Source organism: Fukomys damarensis, unplaced genomic scaffold (assembly GCF_012274545.1).
Source record: "Fukomys damarensis isolate Sample0158 unplaced genomic scaffold, DMR_v1.0_HiC HiC_scaffold_37, whole genome shotgun sequence".
In the NCBI taxonomy this organism is placed as follows: domain Eukaryota; kingdom Metazoa; phylum Chordata; class Mammalia; order Rodentia; family Bathyergidae; genus Fukomys; species Fukomys damarensis.
Window position 1 is genome coordinate 44092329 of NW_022900949.1, and position 24019 is coordinate 44116347.

General features: G+C 37.6%; 1 protein-coding gene across 1 annotated transcript in view; it reads left to right on the plus strand.

Annotated features, from left to right (window-relative positions):
- Positions 1-24019, plus strand: part of Col6a5 (collagen type VI alpha 5 chain) — a 223016-nt gene that overhangs the window by 167838 nt on the left and 31159 nt on the right. Inside the window, 12 exon segments of the mRNA XM_033759692.1 lie at positions 1224-1274; positions 1381-1416; positions 2685-2747; positions 5695-5755; positions 8789-8826; positions 8969-9005; positions 11211-11222; positions 13456-13943; positions 15971-16064; positions 16594-17241; positions 20303-20390; positions 23208-23416. Coding sequence (XP_033615583.1) covers positions 1224-1274; positions 1381-1416; positions 2685-2747; positions 5695-5755; positions 8789-8826; positions 8969-9005; positions 11211-11222; positions 13456-13943; positions 15971-16064; positions 16594-17241; positions 20303-20390; positions 23208-23416 — 1825 coding nt within the window.

A 24019-nucleotide genomic window follows, 5' to 3' on the forward strand; every position in this document is an offset into this window, starting at 1 on the left:
ATATATATATCTCCATAATAAAAATAAAAAATAAAAAATCTCTATATATACATAATAAAGAAATTTCTAGAATTTTCATAGTTAGGCACACACACATATATTTTTTGAAGGCTATAAACTTTATTTTGATGCCTTAGGAAAATTTAAACAATAACATTTGTAATATGCAGGAGAGGGCCAGTTTTAGGATTTCTATACCAATAATGAATATTAAAACTGCCCCCCCATCTTTACCCTTGACAGCAGTATCTCGTTATTGTTCCAAATTGCATTTTTTTGGTTACTTGTGAGGATGAACATTTCCCCCTATATATTTATTGGTTATAATTCTTTAGGGAGCTCCTTAACATATTCTTTGGGCCAGCTCCTACTTTTCCATGCAGGAAACTACTACTGATTTCGCAAGTTCTGGACAACATTCCTCTCTGTGTCCTGCTGTGGCTGCCAAGTAGAGCTCACTAAAGTACCACAGCATGTGGTGACAGAGAGTTGAAACTCATGCCAGCAAAATTTCTCTGCTGACACAAACCTGCCCAATGCATACTGGATAGTCATAGGGTACTGCACTAACACTGACTAAAAACATAAATATAAGATAAAATACACATAAGAGTTATATATTCCTCCCAATAAGCCCTGACTCATCTTCCCTCACGTAGTTCATGTGTATAGATTGCCTAATTTGAAACTAGAGGGGCTTCTATGGGATCTGAGTAAATGGCCTTGTTAATTTGCATCTTGAATGTAAACCTTGAGATACAATATAGGTGTCCCTAAAAGACCAGCAGGAACCAGGTGACCCAAAAAAGCATTCCTGAAATATCTAAATTTGCTGCCTAGACTCTTTTCCTATGTCCCCAAACACTTATGAAAACTCCAATCTTTCACCCTAATGGTGAGATTCTACTCTTGGAAATTTGCCTGCAGTCTCTCTTTAAAGTGTACATGGATCTGAATAAACTCTTATCTTTCCTTTTTCTGATCTGTGTAAAATCTTTCACTATCCACGTCGTAGGCCCTCTATATGCGGTCTAGCATAGCAGGGCATATATCAGGAAGAAATGAAAATCAAGCCACACGCATTTCTGGGGTTCAAGGTCTCTGAGTAGGCCCCTTTCACCTGGAATTCCACAGCATTTCTCTCCTGATACTATCACTTCCTTAATATAGACTACAATAAATTTTCACTTTTGAGACATTTAAATTAGTTGGTATGTTTACAGGGAGATTATGGCAGCCCAGGCTATGGTCATAGAGGACAAAAAGGAGTACAGGTAAATATGGAAAACATTTTTTGATTGCCAAATAAAACCTAAATAATATGATCATACTCAGGACATGGTATATTGATTCATTTATGTTCTCTGATGAAAATTATAGGGTCCAAGAGGATTCCCTGGAGATAGGGGGCAGAAGGTATTGTACACACAAACTTTTGTCCTTACCGTGATCTTAACCTCTATCTGGAGAACTGAGAAAAGCCTGTAGTTCTAAATATAATAGAAGCGGGGCAGGGGGATCAGGGAAACTTTTTTCCTGTGCTTCATGAGGAAGGGACACACTCACCCCTGTGAATTTTCATATTAGATGTGTGATGCATTAACTGTACGAGTCCTCTCCACTTTGTCTCTGTTCTATTCTTGGTTTCTTTATATTGGTAAGCTCATAAATAGTTAGTTATTGCTATTCATTCTTTATTATTGTGGCTTTGTTTATTCTTACCTGAAAGATTATGACACTTTTGTCACTTCTATCTTTTCCCTGCTCCTGTTAATCCCAAACACTACTGTCATCAGATTTTTCCAAAGCAGAGTCTCATCATGCTGCTTTCTTAATCAAATCTCTTCCAGAATGCCTCACTCTTGCTAGACTGAAATCCACCTCCATGCTATAGAACCAGACATGCCTTCTATTTCCACTAAAGTAGTTCATGGTATATCTGCATGCCCTGGGATTCATATTAAGATTTGCTTTAAAAAAAGTATTTGGAATGGTATCTGCCACATAGTTGATGCTCAAATAAAATGCAAAATATGAGTTGAAAATCGAATTAAATCAGCTATGGGAAAAAGCCAAATAGTTGAAACCTTTTAAATATGTTTTAAAACTAATGAACTACCAATACAGATTCTCCTTAGACAGAAAAGTGTACAAGAAAGTGCTGTATTCAAAGTATTGGGTAGGATAAGAGTTCTTATTATAGAGGATTGATTTTCTAATTTACTGAAAATACAGAAACAGCATATTTCAACTTACTGATAAATGTGAAACAAATATATTGATAAATAACACAATTGGCTTCCCACCACAGAGTAAAAATCTTTTATCTTCAGCTTTTTCAGAAATGATTCATGAATGTAGGAAGTAATTCAGTATTTGGTGTTTTATGTAGTTAATACTCCATATGTTTTTCCTGGCCTTTAAATATTTTCTTTGGATGTTTTTAGTGACTTAAGTGGTCATTGAGTTGATAGTAATGTATAAATATTTGTATTATTAAGATATTAAAAAGTTTAGAGAATAAGTATACCAATGATTTAGTTCCAGATGACAGGTCAAGATATCATTTAATGTTGTATTGGCTTTTTTTCATATATGATATAATTACAAGGTCAATTAAGTTTTGGTTCAGAGAAAAATTTTTATTACATTATAGAATATAATTTAACATTTGGAATGCTCAGGGTGAAGTTGGCAGTCCTGGAATTCCTGGAGAGCTTGGACCCAAAGGATTTAAGGGAATAACAGTAAGTGACCTGTTATTCAAGGCATAATAAATGTTTCTTCTGCACAATCTGGCTTCCATGTTGTAACAATGAATGTGGATTATTAATCCACCTTCAAGGGCATCCAAAATGCCACTAGCTAGCTATTTGTCCTTCAACATACCTTTTTTAGGATCTGTATTTCTATAACATAAGAATTGAACTTAGTGACATCTAAAGTCACTTCCAGCTCTAAACGTCTATGGTTTCATAAATTTGAACTACTTTAAAGATTTACAAATTAATGGCTGGCTGTTTCAATGTATCAATGTCTTCTAGTCTATTCTAAGGCACATGTAATCCAACAGTATCAACCCTGTGAATGGAAATGAAGTTGACCCCATCCCTCTGTGTCCTGAAGGACTTTCCATGATTCTACTAGTCATGAGAAAGTCATAGGGGGCATTCATTTTAAGGGAGGATGTCAAAATCTTCTAATTAGCAAAGCATAGGGTAGAACATTATGTTTACTTAAGTTCCAAATGCAGAGCCAAACATCCTTTCAATTTAAAATTTGAGTGCAACAAATAAGAGACTCACTGAGAGAGAAATAAGGGAAAATTCCTTTCACAATAGCATCCAAAAAATGAAGTGTCTAGGAATCAATCTAACAAAAGAAGCAAAAGACTTCTACACTGAAAATTACAGCACTCTGAAAAAAGAGATCAAAGAGGATATAAGAAAATGGAAAGATATGCCCTGCTCCTGGGTAGGGAGAATCAACATATGAAAATGACCATACTACCAAAACTGCTATACAGATTCAATGCAATGCCAATTGAAATTCCAACACTATATTTCACAGAACTAGAAAAAAAGAATCCAAAAATTCATTTGGAACCATAAGAGACCTAGAATAGTAAAAGCTATCCTAGGCAACGGAGACATGGTAGCGGGTATAACAATTCCCAATTTGAAACTATATTACAAAGCCACTGTGATAAAAACAGCATGGTACTGGCAAAGAAACAGACCTGAGGATCAGTGGAACAGATAAGAAGACACAAAACCAAATTCAGATGTAATTAGCTACCTCATCTTTGACAAAGGAGCTGACTATTCTCAGTGGAGGAAAGATAGCCTCTTTAATAAATGGTGTTGGAAAAACTGGATCTCTACCTGCCAAAGATTAAAGCTGGACCCTTATCTTTCACCATGCACTAATTAAAGTACAAGTGGATTAAAGATCTAAATATTAAAAAAGAAACACTGAACTTGCTGGAAGATAGGCAGAACTCTTGAAGACATTGGCATAGCAAAAGATTTTATGAACAAATCCTCAGTAGCACGGGAACTAGCAGAAAGGATCAACAACTGGGATCTCATCTTATTAAAAAGCTTCTGCACTGCAAAAGAAACCATCAACAAAACTAAGAGACAACTTACAATATGGGAAAAAATTTTTACCAGGTGCTCCTCAGACAAAGGGCTCTTATCTAGAATATATAAAGAACTCAAAACAATCAGCCCCCCCAAATATAAAGACCCAATTAAAAAATGGACATCTGAAATGCACAGACATTTCTCACACAAAGAAGTAAGAGCAGCAAGTAAATATATGAAAAAGTGTTCCAAATCACTGGTCATTCAAGAGATTCAGATGAAAACAACACTGAGATTCCACCTCACCCCACAAAGAATGGTTGCTATCAAGAAATCACACAATAACAAATGTTGGTGGGGTTGTGGGGAGAAAGAAACCCTTCTCCATTGTTGGTGGGAGTGCAGACTGGTGAAACCACTGTGAAAATTAACATGGCAATACCTCAAAGAGCTGGGACTAGAGGTTCCATTTGACCCAGCCATCCCTTTGCTGGGTATCTTTTCAAAAGAATTAAAAGAATCATATCACAGAGATATATGCACACCTATGTTTATAGCGGCACAGTTTGTAATAGCTAAAACTTAGAAACAGCCCATTTGCCCATCCGTTGGAAACTGGATAAAGAAGATGTGGTTTTTCTATAAAATGGAATATTACTCATCCATAAAGAATGAGAAATTAGAGTCATTCATAGGAAAATGGATACATATTGAAGATATACTCCTAAGTGAAATAAATAAATCATACATTTGTAAATACCGAATAGTTTCTCTGGTGTGAATAAACTATAATAGTACATAACATCTTAATGATATAATGGACAATGTGAAATAGGAAGAAGGGGGCTAAAGGTGTAGGGAAAGTGGGAAGGGTAGGGGAAAGGTAATAAGGGGAAAGAAAAAATATGAGAAAATGAAAAAATGGAAATGAAGTATTTGTAAAGGGGGAGGGGAGGAGGGGTGAAGGGAGTGGTAAGGGATAAGGGGAAAAAATGAGAACCAAGACCTGTCATGTAAAGGTACAAGATCCCAGTAATGAATGTAACTGCACTGTATACCTAAAATGTACCAATAAACTCAATGAGGAAAAAAAACCCCCAAAATATGAGTGTAATATTAGTGGTCATCCTCAGTTTGGAAGAGATACAATTCAATAGACATTTTCCACTGGGGAGGATACATTTCCCTAGCCTCTACAGCCATCACTCTGAATGGACACAGCCCATTCATGTACTGTTACGTGTGTGAGGGCTCATTTTACTTATTTTATCATTTACAGATGAGAGTTTTATTTGTTAGATCCCTGTGGACCCTAGTATATTTGCTTTTTGTATTAGCACCAATCCCAGCTTATGATTAATTTGGATTTAAATACACATCCAGTGCTAGAACCAAGTATGTTACTAAATGAAGGGGCTAAGAAGGAAATGGATGTTTAACAATGCTTAAGAATGGGTGGCTTATTCTACAGATAAGCAATTTACCTGACTTCATTTAATAGCTGCTCTCTCTTAAAAACAAATTTAAAAAATTATAAAGTCTCATTAAAATCATGTAAGTCTTCATTGATAGAAATGTTGAAACTAATGTATATTCCTATCTGCAGCTCACTGTAGGCTTGACAGGTGAAAGGGGACATCATGGATTGCAAGGCCCTCCTGGCCGGACAATGAGTAAACTTCTGAGAACTAAGTAGTGTGTAGGCTGATTTTATGGAAAGGGCATAGGATTTAAATCAGAAATGCTGGATTCAAGTCCAGATTTTGCTTCTTACTAGCTGCACATCCTTGGAACAGCCAATGGGTCTCTATTTATTTATAAAATGAGTATGACATATACTCATTTTGTCACCTTAAAAGGTAGCTGTGAGGAGCAGGTAAACCAGAGTGCAAGGCCAATATTTGCTGTTTTGTGATTTATTACTGAAGTCTTTGATGTAGGGATGGGATTGAATAAGCTTCACAAAGTTGTCCTGGTAAAGTTCTATCATGTGAGACAGGTTGGTAGAATTTGCCAAAACCACTATTGTTGCCTTCCTGTCCCCAGAATTAGAGTCTAGAGAGATCTGGAAATATAGCCTCACTTTCTGCTCTGATTCCATTATGAGAGAAATGTCACCTCTGAAAGCATTCCCAGGCAGAGTGAAATACATCTCCCACAGAAAAATTTCTTTACCTCTATTTAGTGTCTCACGAGGTTGGAATGATTTTGTTACACATCTGTCTCTCCTCACAAGCACAGCCCGAGGATAACTAAATGTCATCAGGGCCTGTGTTTTGTGGAGTAGCTCAGGAAGTACTGTATAAGGAGTGGGTAAGATGCTTATCTTGTTTTATGCATTAAGAAGTTCTTGAACTTAAGACTTTATAAAGGAAAAATGTGAATCACTTTGTGCTAGACTGAATATTAGAAAGAGAATCAACTAACTAGGGGAAATATGATATAATCTTTTCTTTCTTTTGCATCAAGAAATGTGTGAATGATCTTAATCATGTGGGTGGGCCTCTAATCTCTAGGGAAGTCTGGTCTGCCTCTGTCTTCTTCTTCTTGCCAGATTCAGGGGCCATCATTTGGGGGATTTTATAATTTTCTGCTCTTCTGCTTGAACCCACTGGACTGGACTGGAACGTGGCATCTTTATTTCAGACCTGTGATTGTAAGCCTTTGCTTAAGAACTTGCTCAAGGTTATTTTTAAACTCATTCTTTTGAGCAATACTGTTCACAGTTTTATAAATTATGGGCTGCTTACTCTAATTCTTCATTCTGCTTCAGTGGCTGTTCATCCTTTTCTGTGTTTTTTTTTTTTTGCCATAAATTGGAAGAAGAAGGCTAAGACTGGTAACTTTTAGTGATATGGAGCAGAAAGACAACATACTTTGGAGACTAGAATCATGGATAACACATGGTTCTGGTTAACACCAACAGCACAGCTGGCATTTAGCTCTGTCTTTTGGATGGCTAACTGGTGGATGGACAGGTGACCAAGTTATTATGTAGAACAGAAATTCTTATGCTGACCTTCCCAGTTGAACTTTTGAAGGGGTGTAGGAGATAGGAAATAAAATTATATAAGTGTGAGCCTATAATAGCATTTTTTTCTGGAATTGTTGCAGAATTTAAGGGATTGGAGAGAATGAGGGGTAAAACAGGATGATTTATTTAGGTGTGCACCAGCTCGGTGGACTTGTTTCCAAAGGTTGAGCCCAGAACAAAGGAACAGCTCTAGTTTTATACACATGTGGAGAGGGTTGTTCTACCTAGGGACATGAAGCTTGTGGACAGAGCAGAACACAGGCAATTAGTCAAGCTGTGATAGTTCTGTAACTGAGCATATCTTGGTGGCCTTGGTCTGGTACAAACAGGATCTTATGAGAAGAGGAGGTTATGAAACCTTACTTACAGGGACAGTTACTAATTTTAATTGTGATAGAACAAAGAACAACAGCCATAGAGAGGGAGAAGTCTAAGGGGGAATGGCTTAGTTTGGAGAAACTTGTTTTTCCTTCTTTTTAAGTCCTGCTTCAAAATGATGATATTGTCATATATTAGCTGTCCAAAAGGATTCATGTGTGAAAATATGTTAAGAACCACTACTTGATTCTGATAAAAGGATGCAAAACTTAAAAGAGAAAAGCTCATGGAAAAGGGAGGGGAAAGGAAATAAGGGAAAAGAAAAAATGTGAAAAAAGGAAAAAATACAAAGTCTTCATAAATAGGGAAGGGTCAAGGGGGTGAAGGGAGGGCAGGGTTATGGGAAAAAATAAGAACCAAGATATATCAAGTAAAGGTACAAGATCCCAATAATAAATGTATCTGTATTATTTGCTTTAAATGTACCAATAAACTTAACAGGGGGGAAAAAAGAGAAAAGCTCAAGCTGATGGGTAGCAGGACTGTCTTTTTTCAAGGAGCCTTCCCTGATTCACCTCACCCAATTATTTGTATTTCTTTCCTCCATAACCTCTTGGCACTTATGAGTATAACATGTATGCACTTCTTTTGAGTTATGTCCATTTTGCTATCAGTAGTCCTTGGTTCTTTCATATTTGTTGAGGATATCATCTCCTGAATTTTAAACTCCTTGATTTACAATATAACCATATCCATGAATTCTCAGTGAAATCTCTGTCCTTAGCATGGCCCTTTAGAGAATCTGCTGTTTATACTTTTAAGCCTTCTTCTTAAAAATGCTTTCTTCTAAGTATTGCATATTTAATAAAATTATCTGTAAGAAATACTCTTATTTCTTTACCTCTTGCCACCCTACAAAGAGAAATCATTCAGTTCATTTGGATGGATGTTAGTTTACTTGATCTATTGCTCAATTTGCACACTTGGTGCAAGTGAGGAAAGTGCATTGTAATTAACCCACTTGGGTTAGTGACTGCTGGCTGCAAACTGTGCTTTTAAGAAAAAAGGTGGTTTTGTTTGTTTCTCTTATTTTATTATTTTTTAAAATTTCCAATGCTATTTTATTTTTTATTTATTTATTTTTCTCATTGAGTTTATTGGTACATTTTAGGTATACAGTACAGTTACATTCATCATTGGGATCTTGTACCTTTACATGACAGGTCTTGGCTCTCATTTTTTCCCCTTATCCCTGCCCTCCCTTCACCCCCTCCTCCCCTTCCCTATTTACAAATTTTATAACTAATGACTTCAGTTTACAAACAATTTGTTCTGTTTTTGTTTCCCTAGGGCCCTAAAGGCGTGGCAGGGCAGCCTGTGTTTTCTGTATGTATCTCCTTATTCATGGAAAAAAACTCCAACCCTCTATCTGGGAAATAAACATAACTACTGGGAGATCACTGTACTCATATTCTCTCTCTCTCTCTCTCTCTGTTTCTGTGTGTCCTCCTTCTCTCTCCATTTATAGCAATGTGATCTGATCCAGTTCATGTGGAACTATACTTGCGAGTATGTATGAGTCATGGAACAAGAGCATTGATGGTTGGGGAGGGACTGAGTATAGCTGGATCTATGGGATCAGAAGGCCAAGGTTGCTAGTTGGAAAAATATTGGTAACAGAATTTTTTTGAGTGCCTCTCACATCAAAGGTGGGAGGAAAAGAAAGTGTCTCAGCTCACAAGGGGGATGTATGCAGGAAGAGAGAACATGTATAAGAAATAATTAGGCCAACTCAAAAGTATGCGAATCAGCTTGCATTATTAATATGACAACTGTGCCAAAGGACTGAGAGAGCATGGTACTGAATGGGTGAATGTGGGTGTTTAGGGTTAATTGGTTATTACTTAGATGCTAAAGTCACTCAAGAGCTGGTGATGCTTAAAACCAGCAATGATGAGGTTTCCAAGGCTGTGATCTAGGGAGTCAGAAACTAAGAGGTGAATGTAGGAAGCTGTCTTGGCTAAAAGAGTGGGCCCAAGGGACAGAAAAATGGCATTGCAGAAATAGGAATTCCTGCCACATGTGGGCAGCTTCCAAATCAGGAAGAGGGAAGCCAGTGGAGAGGAGATCCCGAGGGAGGGGCAGTGTAAGTGACACTAGCCCAGGAAAGGAGATGAGAGTCTGGAACCAAGGCCACACGGAGAAAATAAAGGAAGAGCCATGGTAGGGAAGAGAGTGGTAATCAAGCCCCTGAGGGCAGTACCAGTCTTCTCAGTGAAATTCAATGATGACTTTCCAAGAATGGAGAGGTGAATACCAATCATTAGAGAGTTTGAGTTTTGAAGGGAAAAGTTTTCCAACAACATTGGATCAAATGAGTTATCTGGTAATCAGATGGTTGAGCAAGAGTGGGTGGGTTCTGTAACCATGCACATTGCTGGTGAGACTGGGACCGAACTTCAAAATACAGAATGGAGACCAGACATGGAGTGACAAGACTTTGGGACTCTATAAATGATGTCATCAATGTCCCTTGAGGTTGTATCCCTGGTCTAACATCCCTGGTCTAATGCAGGTACTTTCCATACCTGCGTCAAGTCTCTCACCCAGGAGGTGAGAGCTTGGTCCTGAGCTAGTAGCTAGGACCCTCCATGGAGAATAAAATCAGTCTAGGTGTCCAAGGGAAAAGAAAGAGAAAGAAAGTGTTTGAAGATAAAACAGGAAGGACCAAATGACTGACATTTTAAAGGGAGACACAAGTAGAATACTTAGGAAATATAAGTAAATAAAAGAAACACACAAAAAGAGGTGAAACAAGTTCCCCAAAGGTTACCCAGCTTTGGTAGATCTGAACCCACATGTGCATCTAGATCCTAGCTGTACAGCCCCACAGTTGCATCTGAAGTTCTCAGTAAGCTGCATGAGACTTGTGCTGAGTGTTGAGACACAGAGGAGGCTGTGGGGCATATGTGGTGTCAGCGTCTCAGTGGCCACAGGAGTAGATAGACACAAGCTGTTAGCAGGGCTGCTGTGCAGGAAGCATGTGCCAGGACAGCAGGACAGAAGAGCTTTTTGTCACCAAAGTTAAGAAATTCTTTTATTAGATTGGAGTGACTCATTGGCTTCGTAGGAAGTAAATAAAATAAACATGGAAATTGTCAGGCCTGCGGTTTCTTAAAGATTTACCAGCACTCATCCTGAAGAATCTCAGGTTTACAGACTAAATCAATCAGAGAGACCAGATGTGTTTTTCTCAGAGAAGCCCTTGGGATTTTTTTTCCTTCTTCTCTCTGGATATGAAAATGACTCAGAGGAGCTGTATTTTTAAGCAGAGACAAAGTTCATTTGAAAATCCCTCTGTGGTTGTACAGGAAAATAGAAGTTCCCGAGATATTCATCAGGGAGAAAAATAAGACCCATATTTTACATTGCATTGCTGACTGACTCTCAGAAGACTCTAAAGGGAGAGAAAACAAATTGCATATCAGTTACCTTGCCATTTAATCAGTGCCTCAGCTGTTGCATTTCTAAGACAAGTGATCAGTGTTTCAGCTTCCACCAAAATTCTGCTGAAACTTGCTGACTCACAAGGTCAGGAAGGTTTACAAATTAATAAAACTCTATGGGAATCTTCCTCAACCCTTTAACCTTGTTTTCAATTAAAGTCAAATAAAGCCTAAGCTTTGTATAAATATTGTTTTTTGGAATTATTTTTTGGTTTGTATTCCAAAAATGTAACAGATTCTTCTCTATTTCTCTCTTTTTTATAGCTTGTTGGAAGGGTGAGTGTTCTTACCATATTGTTCTTGCTGAAATAATGATTGTGCTTTGATCAGACCGATTTGAAAGAAACCTGTACCCCATTTGAAAAAGGACTTCTTTCTTCCACGCAGACTTGTCAGTCTTTTGATTATAACTAGGACGCCTCCTGGACCAAGCCCTTCCACATTACAGTCCTTTCTAGATCCTGATGTAGTTTACAACGCAGTAGCTGCATTGCTGGGGGACAGGGGAACAGGGCTTCAACTGATCATACAGCACTTCTCTGTCTGCTCCTCTCCTCACTGACACTGGCTTCTTGGAGGTGTGGTATACCTTTCCGCCCCTGACCCACATTTGCACCTGTCACTTACCCAGTTCTCACCAGTTGTAAGCATTTCCCTCTCTGTGGACTGTCCTGTCAGGGTCTGGACTGCATGATCCTCAGATCCTGTGGGTGACGTGGCTGATGTGGCCAATTAAACCAGCAATGTCACTGCAAGACCTCCTGATCTCCTGCAGGCCTGCTGAAGTAGAACTTCAGAGTTTTAGAGTTTGTGCCAAAGTCTGGAGCCATTCACTTTAAATCTGAAAAACAGAAAAGGTAAGTTCTCAGTTAAATGTCATGGACTTGGATTAAATATATCAGATGCCCTAGTAGGCACTGGGTGAGGGAGAGAATAAAAGCAATTAGAAATCTGTTCCTTTCTCTAGGAGAAGCTGTGATGATAGGATAGTTTTAGAGATGCTTTTCAACCACGCTGTCAAGAATTTTTAGGATAGAGCTAAGAAATTAGGACTACTTTCATTTTCTTATTCTAGTGTTCATTTTCAGCTTTCATATTTAAAAATTTCTCCACGTAAAGTTCTTTGATTCAAAACATATCTTTAAGTTAATACTTTCCTACTTATATTATTGAAACTAGTGGTTGGAATAAGGGAGGTTTTGAGTTTAACATGCTTTGGGAGTTAGCCAGATTGGGAAATAGCCTAAGTAGATAAATATATTTACTTTTGAAAAAACTTTTTTCTCTTCTGTGTTCATATTTTTAAAAGGACACTGAACAACTAGCTTTTTGCTAATTTCTTTCTTTCTTCTTCTTCTTCTTCTTCTTCTTCTTCTTCTTCTTCTTCTTCTTCTTCTTCTTCTTCTTCTTCTTCTTCTTCTTCTTCTTCTTCTTCTTCTTCTTCTTCCTCCTCTTTTTTTTTGTTACTGGAGATTGAATTTAGGTCCTTGCACTTGCGAGGCAGGTACCGGAACCACTGAGCTAAATCCCCGGCCCCTAACACTAGCTTTTATACATAGGGAGGATTCCCTATGGAATTCTTCAAGGGCAGTCATCCTAAGATTATCTGTGCATTGTGAATTTCAGACAGTACTACTTTTATAATGGCTCATTGTAAACCTTCTGTGGTTTAAGCTGCTCCCATCCTCCTGACAAACAGGCCTTCAAAGGCCAGCTTTGCTGAAGCCTCTGAGATATCCCCTTTTTGGAAACAGCTCCTTTGTGCTCTGAGTCCTCATTAAGAAGAATAATTGCTCTGCACTTTTTAATACAATGACCTTTTCCCATCCAAGTTCCTTGAGGGACATGTGGTTCATCTGTATTGTGTTCCACAGTGGACTGAGGTCACAATGCATTTTGAATGGTGGAACACAACAGACATTTGTTACATAAATGGATGCAAATTTGCAAAATGACTTTTTCATTCATAGGTCATTTAAGTTTTTTTAGGAGAGATTTTTAAATCCCCAACAAACTATAATTTCCTTTTATCAATTTTTCAAATATGCAATCCATAAAATTCATTTTCTGGGTGTGTGCCTACTTTTAACTATACATAGATTCATGTCACTATCACCCAAATCAGAACATAGAAACAGTTCCTAGAATCTCCTCAATATCCTATTAAATAGACTGATAGTGGGGCTGGGGATTTAACTCAGTGGTTCTGCCACCTGCCTTACAAGTGCAAGGACCTGAGTTCCATCTCCGGTACAAACAAAAACAAAAACAAAAACAAAAATAAATAAACAGATAGTAGACTTTGAAGTATGAGCAATATATAGTCAGATAATGTATGACATGTGTATAACATCTTCACGTTTACAAAGTAAATTCCTTCCCTTCTTTCACATGTGACTACTCTTTCTAGAGCTAGATGAAAGCCTTGCTTCATCTTGGGTGAACCAAGGCTATGGGAAAGGCTTTGATCCAGTGAGATAATTAATACGTCTGCTTCTCATTTTTGTAGAAAAGTGTCCAGTATACCCAACAGAGCTGGTTTTTGCCCTGGACCAATCCTCTGGTGTCACTGAATGGAGATTTAATGAAACAAGAGAAATCATCACTTCCATTGTCGAGGACCTTCACATCAGGGAAAATAATTGTCCTGTGGGAGCGAGAGTTGTTGTGGTCTCCTACAACTCAGACACCAACTATCTCATCCGTTCATCTGACTACCATAGCAAGAAGCAACTTCTCCAGCTTCTTTCGCAAATAGAATACCAAATCCCCACCGGTGCCCGAGACATTGGTAATGCACTAAGGTTCGTAGCCCGCAATGTTTTCAAGCGGACGTATACAGGAGCCAACGTGAGGAGAGTTGCTGTGTTTTTCAGCAACGGTCAAGTAGCCAGCAGTTCATCCATCTTCACAGCCACCATGGAGATGAGTGCCCTGGATATCAGTCCGGCAATTTTTGCTTTTAATGAAAGAGCTTTCCTTGATCAAGCTTTTGGGGTAAGAATTTAAGAATTTTCCTTGACAGCCTCTCTATTTTTAGGACGGTGGTATTGATTGGTGTGCTGGGATGGGAGTGGTGGAAAGCTAGGGGAACATGTGGCTTCTTGACCCTGTTTGCTGGTTTGGCAGCTGTATTATTGTCAGTGTCCATGAAATGCAGTACTGAATAATAATAGCAGCCCATAACAATGGCAGGCACATTTACTCAATTCCTGTTCTGACACGTGCCAGCCCTAAAACTTTATTTACATACTCACATGTTTCCATGGTGCTCTGATATTAATGCAGTTGTCATCTCTATATTAAAAATGAGACAGCACAGGTCCAGGGTATCTCATGACTGGTCTTATATACAGCTAACTAGCTAAATCAATTTCAAATTCAGGCCATGTATGGTGGTGCAGACTTATAATCCCAGCACTCTGGGAGACTGAGGCAGGAGGATCACAAATTGCAGACCAGCCTGCTCAACTTAGTGAGAATTTACCTCAAAATAAAAAATTAAAAAGAGGTGGGATGTAGCTTAGTGTGAAGGCTCTGGGTTCAATCCCCAGGACAGGTACATGAATGTGGTAATACTAACCCCTCTGCTGGTCTGGTGTTTCTCAGATCTGTCATCTGCTCACTGTATCTCATTAGTCTTAACCTGTGATGGGTAAAAGTTCAGGGGGTCTGTGAGCTCTTCAAAACCTATGATGTAAAACCTATGATGTGTATGAACCTTTTGCCTCAAAGAGTTTCTGTTAATTTTGGATCCACAGATTCTGGAAAGATTTGTTCTCTTTTCCTCCTCCCAAAATGTAAGGACCTCTCCAAGACTCTTAAATGGATTCAAATTATCCATGCAATACCTGCTTCTGGAGCTGAGCGAAACCACATGTTGCTCAGGACTTAAAAAGATTTCTTTTCTTGCAAATATACATATATCCACTGTAAAAGGAAAAAGAAGCTCTTTATAACATGGAGAGAATCAATCTGTTCCTAACACCCAAGAATTTTCTGGAGCTAGGAGCCACAGGAAGCCTGTGAAACAGATCCTGACAAAAAGGATTTGTATTAGTCATCTTCCTGTCACTAGAGTAGAATATTTGACACCTGTAACTGAAAGGAGTAGAGGTTTATTTGTATATTTTCTCAGTATATTCTTCAGCTTCCTCTTCACTTTCTTCACTTCAGAATGTTGCAATTTCCCAAACCCCATTCCTCAGCCCTCTTCTCTACCTGCCCTCAGTCTCTAGAAGCATTCATCTACACTCTTGGCTTTAAGTAGCCTCAATGATGGAAATACATCTCTCTCATGCATACTGTGTCCCTGAACTCTAGATTCACATATGTAACATCCTACTGTAATTTCCACTCACATTTCTACTAAGTATTTCAGATTTATCAGGTTCAAAATGAAAATTTGTGTTTCTCTCCAAAACTAGTTCTGTATCCAGTCGTCTCCATCTCAGTTAATAAAAATTCTATCATTCTATTTACAATTGTCTATGATTACTCACTTTTCTTATATCCAACATTCTTAACTAACATAACTTTAGCATATACAGTATTAGTATTTTGGTTCATGAATGCTTCTGTTAACAAACAATTTGGTTCTCAAACAAAAGTGTTTGACAAAATTTTGCTTTCTTTCACAAACTCCATATTGGGTGGCAAACACAGTCTTGGCCATCTTCCCAACACAAACACAACCATGTTCCCCAATATTGTAAAACAAATTAAGTTCGTCACCCAAGGTACTACTGTGTGTGTGTGTGTATGTGTGTGTGTGTGTGTGTGTGTCTGTGTGTATCATCTGCATAGTTGATATATAGTATATATACACCAGTATACACACACACATACACACACATATATACTAAAGTGTATAGTACATACATTTAATTATATCAGTATTTATTAGTACCTATTTGGTGTAATTTTAGATGTTATTCAACATAATCCTTATAGTGAGTGCATTGTAGCTTAACGGTAAAAAAAAAAAAATGGACAAACAGGCATTTACTTCTCTTTCCTTGCAGTTTGACAACACTGGAACATTTCAGGTGATTCCAATGCCTTCATATAGGGAACATGAACATTTAGAAAGACTGCGACGCTGTACACTTTGTTATGGTAAGACCTATGGGTAGGGTTTACTGTACTGAAGGCTCTAATACCTTCTGGGGGAATTATTCAAAGTGGCTTTTTCAGAGATTTAAATTTTTTATTGTGGGTTCTATTTCCAATTTTACAGTTTTAGAAAACACTAGATGTCATCATTTCAATCTCTCTAATGTTTGGAGTTTGCACAGAAATGAAAATTGGCTTAGAAATCTATCCCAACTATGGAGGCTTTCCTAGGGACAATATGATAATTTGTATCAAAAAACATCTAAAACATTGAAAATATTTTCTAAATGAGTTTGGATTTTAGGTATGCTTGCTACCTAACTCTGCTTTCAGTACAGACCCCAAATTGTCCACTGTTGGCCACAGGAATATTAGGACTTTGACAATGCCTCATTAATTTAAGTGATGTAAAATTGAAGAAGTATTGATCAGATGATTAATTCTTGATAATTAGTTACTGAATCACTTGAAACAGATCCCACACAAGTCTCATGCCAACATTGAACCAAAATGCATCTCTTTGTGTTTTCAGATAAATGTTTTCTAAATACTTGTGCTAAAGAGATTATTTTACCTGAAAATTCATACATGGATGTAGCCTTCCTTTTGGACAATTCTCGAAATGTAGCAAAAGGTGATTTTAAGGCTATGAAAAACTTTTTGATTTCGGTGATCGACAACTTTGACATTGCTTCAAACCCTGCAGTCTCGGAGTCTGGTGATAGGCTTGCCTTGTTGAGCTATTATCGGGATGATTCAAGGAGAAAGAAGGGTACAGTGAAGACAGAATTTGAGTTTACAACTTACGACAGCCAAGTACTAATGAGGAGGCACATCCAGACTTCCCTCCACCAGCTTAATGGAGATGCCACTGTTGGTCATGGCCTGCTATGGGCTATGGAACATCTCTTCCCAGGAACACCTAACCTAAGAAAATACAAAGTCATCTTGGTGGTCTCAGCTGGAGAAAATCATGAGACAAAGGAATTTGTGAAGAAGGTGGCTTTGAGGGCCAAGTGTGAAGGTTATGTCATATTTGTGATTTCCTTGGGCTCTGATGACATGGAGGAGTTAGCCAGTTACCCACTTGATCACCATCTGGTACAGCTTGGGAGAGTGCACAAGCCAGATCTGAATTATGTTGTGAAGTTTCTAAAGCCATTTGTGTACTCAGTCAGAAGTAAGTCATTGTTTTTATTTGAGTAAACTAGTGTTTATTAATAGAATTGAAAACCTAATATGGTGTTTTGTGTCTACAGATAATATATATGAATTAGATTATGAGAGGGGCAGAGATGGGACATATCCTGTTTATACCCCATTTATAAAATGGCGAGCCTTTTCCATAACAAAGTATCTTTTGACCTCTATCTGAGAAGTGAGAAGTACAAAGTGACGGAAGGTCTCCCTAGTCATGTTTGTTGAGCCTGAAGGAGTTCTAGCAGCCCTGAGATGGCCTCTAGTGTAAGCATTTTGATAAAAGTTTTACAGCTATGCCAGAGTTATTTCCAACTTTGGTACACCCGGAGACCTGTGTGAAGATGCACAGATGATATGGTCGTGTGCTGTTCCTAACACAACATACAGATTCTGATTCCATTTGTGTAAGGTGGAGCCTGAGATTCTGCATCACAGGCGCTCAACTGATGCTAGCGCTGCTGGCTCATGGACCACACTTTGAGGAGCATGGCCCTTGGCCAATGCACTACAAAGTGTTCCTCAATGCATAAATACCAGCTACAAATTGATCTGTGAAGGAAAAATACAGAAATTCAGAGTAAGCATCTAAAAACTTTCACTGATTGCTGCAGCATACAAGTGTATGATCAGTAGATTCTGTCTCATTGGAATGGCTACAGAGCAAGAGTATCAGTCTGCTAGAATTCTCAATAAAATATCCTGTCTTCTACCACAAATGTTTTGAGAAAACACTCTTCTGGAGAAATAGGTCTCTCTGGGGTTGTGGGCTGATTTTGTCTCCAGGGATATTTGTAGATTTCTGAAGAAAACTTTTGGTTATCACAGCTTGGGAGTCCTACTAGCATCAAACAAGTACAGGCTGGGGTTGCTGCAGTTCACAGGACTGACCCCCACCCCAACAAAAAATAACGTAGCCCCAAATGTTGGTGATATTGTGATTGAGGAATTCTTTGTATTGTCTGTTCCCCATTACTATAATGAATACCTGAGATAATTAACTCATAAAGACAAAAGATTTCTTTTGGATCATAGTTCTAGAGCTTCCAGTCCAAGGTCAGGTAGCCTTGTTGATTTGGCCCTCTGGTGAGGTTAACGCATTATGGCAGGAGTGTGGGGAGAGCAATCTTGCTTACATCAAAAGTCTGGAAGCAAGAGAAACAGGGACAAGGGTCTTACAATCCTCATTCAAGAGCAAACCCCCAGTAACCTAAGGACCTCCCACTAGGCCACCTCCTAAAGATCCATAGTACCTCCTGATAGCCCCACCGTGGAAACCAATCCTTCAACCTATAGGCCTTTGAGGAACAGTCATTGAAACCATAGCTCCGTCCTCTTGAGTATCCCAAGAATGGAGCTGGACATATTGTTTCGGGAAATCTCTTTGGTTAAGTATAAATTCCACTGGTACAGTTACACTGCTCTGATAGTCAAGAGATGTCCCAGAACCCTTGCAGTGACAAGAACTTAACAATATACTATTCCCTGCAAGGAGGGCTCCAATTCTCTCTTGTAACTGAGATTCAGTTGTAGAATCCATTCAATGACTGCCTTCTTGGGACTGCTATATTTTCTTAAACCTAAGATGTCCTTGGTTGTATCATGTAAAAAGGAAGAAAAAGTTCTTCCAATTAAATTTTGTCATCAACTCTTCTATTAGGGTTTTTTATTTTACAATAATTAAAAGTTATTTAGATGTATATTAATCTTATGTATCATAAAAAGGAAATATATATGAAGTAATCTGGTTATGGCATTCCTAAAACTTCTTATTCAGAATTTGACTCTTGTGAGAATAAAAACTCAAAATTCAGAATTTTTACTTTAAAACATTTATTAAATTTTATTGGTACAATTTAAATATACATAGTGATCACATTGATCACAGGGAATTTGTACCTGTACATGGTATATCTTGATTCCTCTTCTTCTCCCAACCCTCTACCCTCCCTTCAACAAGCTTTGTTTTCATTTTTATTCCTCCTTTCCACATTTTAGAATTTTTACTTCTTGACTCAAAGTCTTAGATAGCCATCTTTTCTATGAAATATTATTCATTGTGCCACCAAGATAGATGGCAATGCGACATTCTGAGAAGATTATAAAATAATTCATTCTGAGTTCTTCAGTAGCTTTCCAATTATTCAGAGCTAACTTACTCTTGACTTCCTTCCACCTGAGCAACATTGTTAAACACTTATAACTTGCTGTCTTCCTAGAATCACTTCATTTGTGGGAGCTATAACTACTGCTCTACTTTAAATTCTTGGATTTTCCTCCAAAGCGTAGGCCTGAATTCAATACCTTTTGTGCTGGCATATTTGTTGTTCCATACACACAGGCAATTACAACAGGATTGGAATTCTTGCCCGACCAACCACAAGTGCAGGTACAATTGATCAGAAAAACAAGTTCTCACTTTAGCCAAAGAAAGAAAAACCACTCATCTTATAATCATAAAAAAGTAATTACTGTAAAATTACAAAATTCACTGAGATATTTTCCTGGAGTCTTGTATCATTCAATGATCAAAGATTTCCTTTCATTAAAAGCAATTTATTTTCCTGAGTGAGGGGAAAGTTATAAGTGTCTCAGTGTTCTACAACTTTTCAGAACAACATCAGGGAAAGCATAAAAAATCATTTAGACCAGTAAGCTAAAAATCATTTCTGTGGTTCTTTTCCTCACAGGAAATCCAGTTAATTGATGCAGAAGTACAGAAATAGAATCATATAATAAAATGTTATATTTTCTATTTTAATTCAATAACATAAATCTGAGTATAAAAGCTTTAGAGTATCTGAATCAAATGTCTGTTAGGTTTTTATGAGCCCGGGCATGTAATTCTTTGGCTGCTAAAACACTCTGAAATCAAGTTATGAGTACTCTTTCTAGTTGCTAGTATTTTCTGTTTTCACTGTGTCCAGATCATGTTGAAACATGTCAGTAATGCTTATTGCTTTAAGAGAATATCTGTTGGGATTCTCTTACTTAGCGAACAGTTTCTAGTTTAAAATCTAACTCTAACTTTATTCTCTCCATAGGAGGATTCAATCAGTACCCACCACCCATGCTGGAGGATGCCTGCAGGCTCATCAGTTTAGGAGAAGACGATCAGACCAGTGGTCTCCAGTAAGTCGGGCAGCTGTTATATTTACAAGTGACTGCTAACTGAGAGATGGGTGCAGAACTGGCCCATGGAAAGTTATTAGGCTGAGGAGGCTAACAGGCTCTCCGAAGTAAAGGCTCCTCATGTATCCCATTTTCTGTAGCAACAGTTACATGTCAAGCATGCTTTCTGGTTTGATGTTTTTATAACATCATGGGCTTTATTACAGTATTGCCTTTAAATTTGTGGTTTCCTCAGGAATTCCTGCACTGAAATTTCCCTAGAATAGAGCCCACACTTTGTCCTTATTTCACCTCAACCTCACTTGCTATTTTCCCCCATCCTGAGACTCTCGGTTCTGGCTGCAATATTGCCTGCCTTGTGTGAACTGTGTACACACAGGCACACACACACAGATACACACACCCCTCTACTATGCTGCCTGTGATGACCCTGTTCCTTCTAATGAAACCCTACCTGCCTTTCCTGGCCCATGTTGAAGCTGTGTCTTCTTTGAAACTCATCTCTATTTCAAGGCAAAATCCGCCTTCCTCTTCTACACCATTTTACGCCTCTGCTAATGCATGATGACAGTTTACCCCTGTGTCCTCACTGAAGGCTGGATCTGCATATGATTGTTCTATCCCTAAAACATCTCATTCAGGTCCTCACAATAAAATTGCACATGTGCAATAATTTTTCTTAGTATGGTATTGCATCTAAATAAAAATAGGAATAATTAACCTGTGTTTTGAACCTTAAATAGGGTGAGAGTGGCTCATCTTGGTACTTCCCTGAGCTTGGATCCCTGACTGAGACTTGTGAAAGCCCAGATTCAGACACATAATTACTCCCTCTTCTTGGATTGTAATTAAGTAAAATAAGTTGTCAAAACTCTTAGATATATCCAGAAATAAAATGGCACGGTTTCCCAGAATTCATGAGAGTATATGTAACACTAATATCAGATTTCATTTCCTTGGGACTTTAGCAGGGAAATATCCAGCAGCCAATACCTTCTGAAGGACAATATGGCACGAATGTCATGTGGAACAGAGTTTTCCTATCTTGAATAACATCAACCCATTGAAAGGTGCTCACAGGACTGCAGGAAGAATACTATGATTTTGTTGGTTTGCGTTATTTTTGCACTGCTGGGATCAAACCCAGGGCTTTGTGAATGCTAGGCAGGAGCTTGCCCACTAAGCTACATTTCCAGTTCTATTATGTAATTTACAAATACACAAACATAAATCCATCTGGAAATACCATATGCTGATATTTCTTATGCAACTATTACACCAAAACAAATTTATACATCATCAAATTCAAACCAACTCAACAAGACAAATATTTTCAGCACTAATTTCATGTAATGTATGATTCGTCTTTGCCAAAATGGAATTCCTGAAAGCCACAAGCATATGGTATATCTTGATAAATAGTAAATAGTGGTGCATTTTTCAGAGGTACATCTGCATTCAGCTGGCCTCCTCTGTTGTGTGATGACTTAATTTCTTACCACTTGTCATTAACTGCACTACTGCAAAATCACCCATAGCATGGATTGGTTGTGATGTCACTTGGCTTTTACTTTGGGTGAGCTAATCGTGCATGTTGTGCATCTGATTTTTTTTTCCTTTCCTCATTAACTAGCAATGGTTAAAGTAGTATTCTGGGTGCCAACAACCAGTCTCAAACAAAATGCAAACATAAACATTGAAATTACATAAAATTACACAATGAAGAATAAATTTATATTGAATATGTTTTCTATTATGATCTAAATAAAAACAGAATTCTCAAATTATCACAGACAACTCTTAAACTACCAAAAATATAAATATCAGTGCCATTTTAAGAGGAGCTATATCAAGTGATATCTTTTATATACTTTTTTCAGAGCAGTGCTTTGTAAATTAAACAACTATTTACTATAGTAATTGGTACCAATATGAGACATTAAAAGGTTGTACCAAGTAATCTGAGTTTCTTGCCACTTATCTACAACTCTATGCAGATCAGATTGGGCTTATTTTGAACTAGTACTTCATAGGCTATAAGTAGATATGGGAAAAGGAATGATAAATTCAATTTTTATCAAGGATTTAAAGAAAGTTATATGTGTACTGCATGTTTTCTCATCAGTTGACAGGCATGTAGGTTGCTTCTGTGCCATAGCTTTTGTTACTCGTGTAGCAATAAGCGTGGGTATGCATGTATCTCTGTTGCATGCTGACTCTCATCTTTTTAGGTATATACCGAGAAGTAGTATAGCTGGATCAAGTGGTAGAGATATTTTTAGTCTTTGAGAATACACAATGGAATATTATTCAGCCATAGAAAAGAATGAAATCATGTCATTTGCAGAAAAGTGAATAGAATTGGAGATCATCAGGTGAACAAAATAAACCAGACTCAGAAAGACAAATATCACATTTTCTCTCATGTGTAGTCTAGGGGAGAAAAAGAGATGACATGAAAATAGAAGAGAAACTATTAGAGAAAAGGAAAGGGCTTGGGGAAGAGAGGAGGGAGGGAGAGGAGAGGTAATGTGGGAGGAGGAAAATGACCAGAGTATGTTACATGCATGTACATGTATGTCAAAATGATGTAAGCCAAAGTGAAACCCATTATTCTGTAAAGCCAATATTCAGCCAAATATAATATGTATAATACATATATTTATGAATTATCTGATTGAAATGAACTTACGTTTTACCATCCTATTACTTTTCTTTTAATAAATAATTAAAGAGCTATGTTAAATTGTTGGGATGTTTTATTTGTAATCTCAGAGTTTACTCAGAATCTAAGACTTTCTTTTTTCTTTCTTTTAGATTCACTGCTGAGATACACAAGGTTTCTGCAGACATGAACAGCCTCATTAGCCAGAAATTAAATTCTGTGAGAGACTCACCTTCTGTATTAGAGGACAGTGGAGGTGACAACTTGGTTTACATCCCAGGACAAATGTTGGAGCCACATAAACTAGTGATTAACTATGAAAAAGATCAGGAACTTGAGGAAACTGCAAGTTTCAATTCTGGTAAGAAAATGAAAAATAATGGAAAGCCTAGATCCTTACCTTTGAACACTTGTAAAGAGCCAAATAAAATTTTTAAAAAGTCAAATAAGTTATAGCTGGTATCTAAAGTGACTATTTCTCTTCAAATTCAAGATGATGGGTACAATTTCTGTTTTTACTGAAACTGAAGAAGTAAGTGGTGATAAAGGTACTCAGCAGGATCAGGAGGTCGTAATAGCAGCTCTTGGAAATTTCTCTATTCTTAACAAACTTAAGATTTCTATAGAATCTACAATTTAAAGGTTGTTATGTCATATAAAGAGGCAGTATAGGGAATAACAGAACAAAAGAGGCATTCAAATGATTTTTAAAAGTTGGCCAGTGAACCAGAATTTGTGATTACACAAGAAGAGTTTTATTTGGCGGGGGGAGTACCCAACAATAATACAACAGAAACTCCCCAGTATCTGCTCTTTACATTTAAATGGCGAAGCAGGATTTAATAGCATCAAACAAATCTGATATATCTGATTATGTCTGTATTTTCATTAAAAGTTTGAAATTCCAAACAGATTATTTAGCTATTCAACTTATGCATTTAAAATCTTCCAAAATGTTCATTTG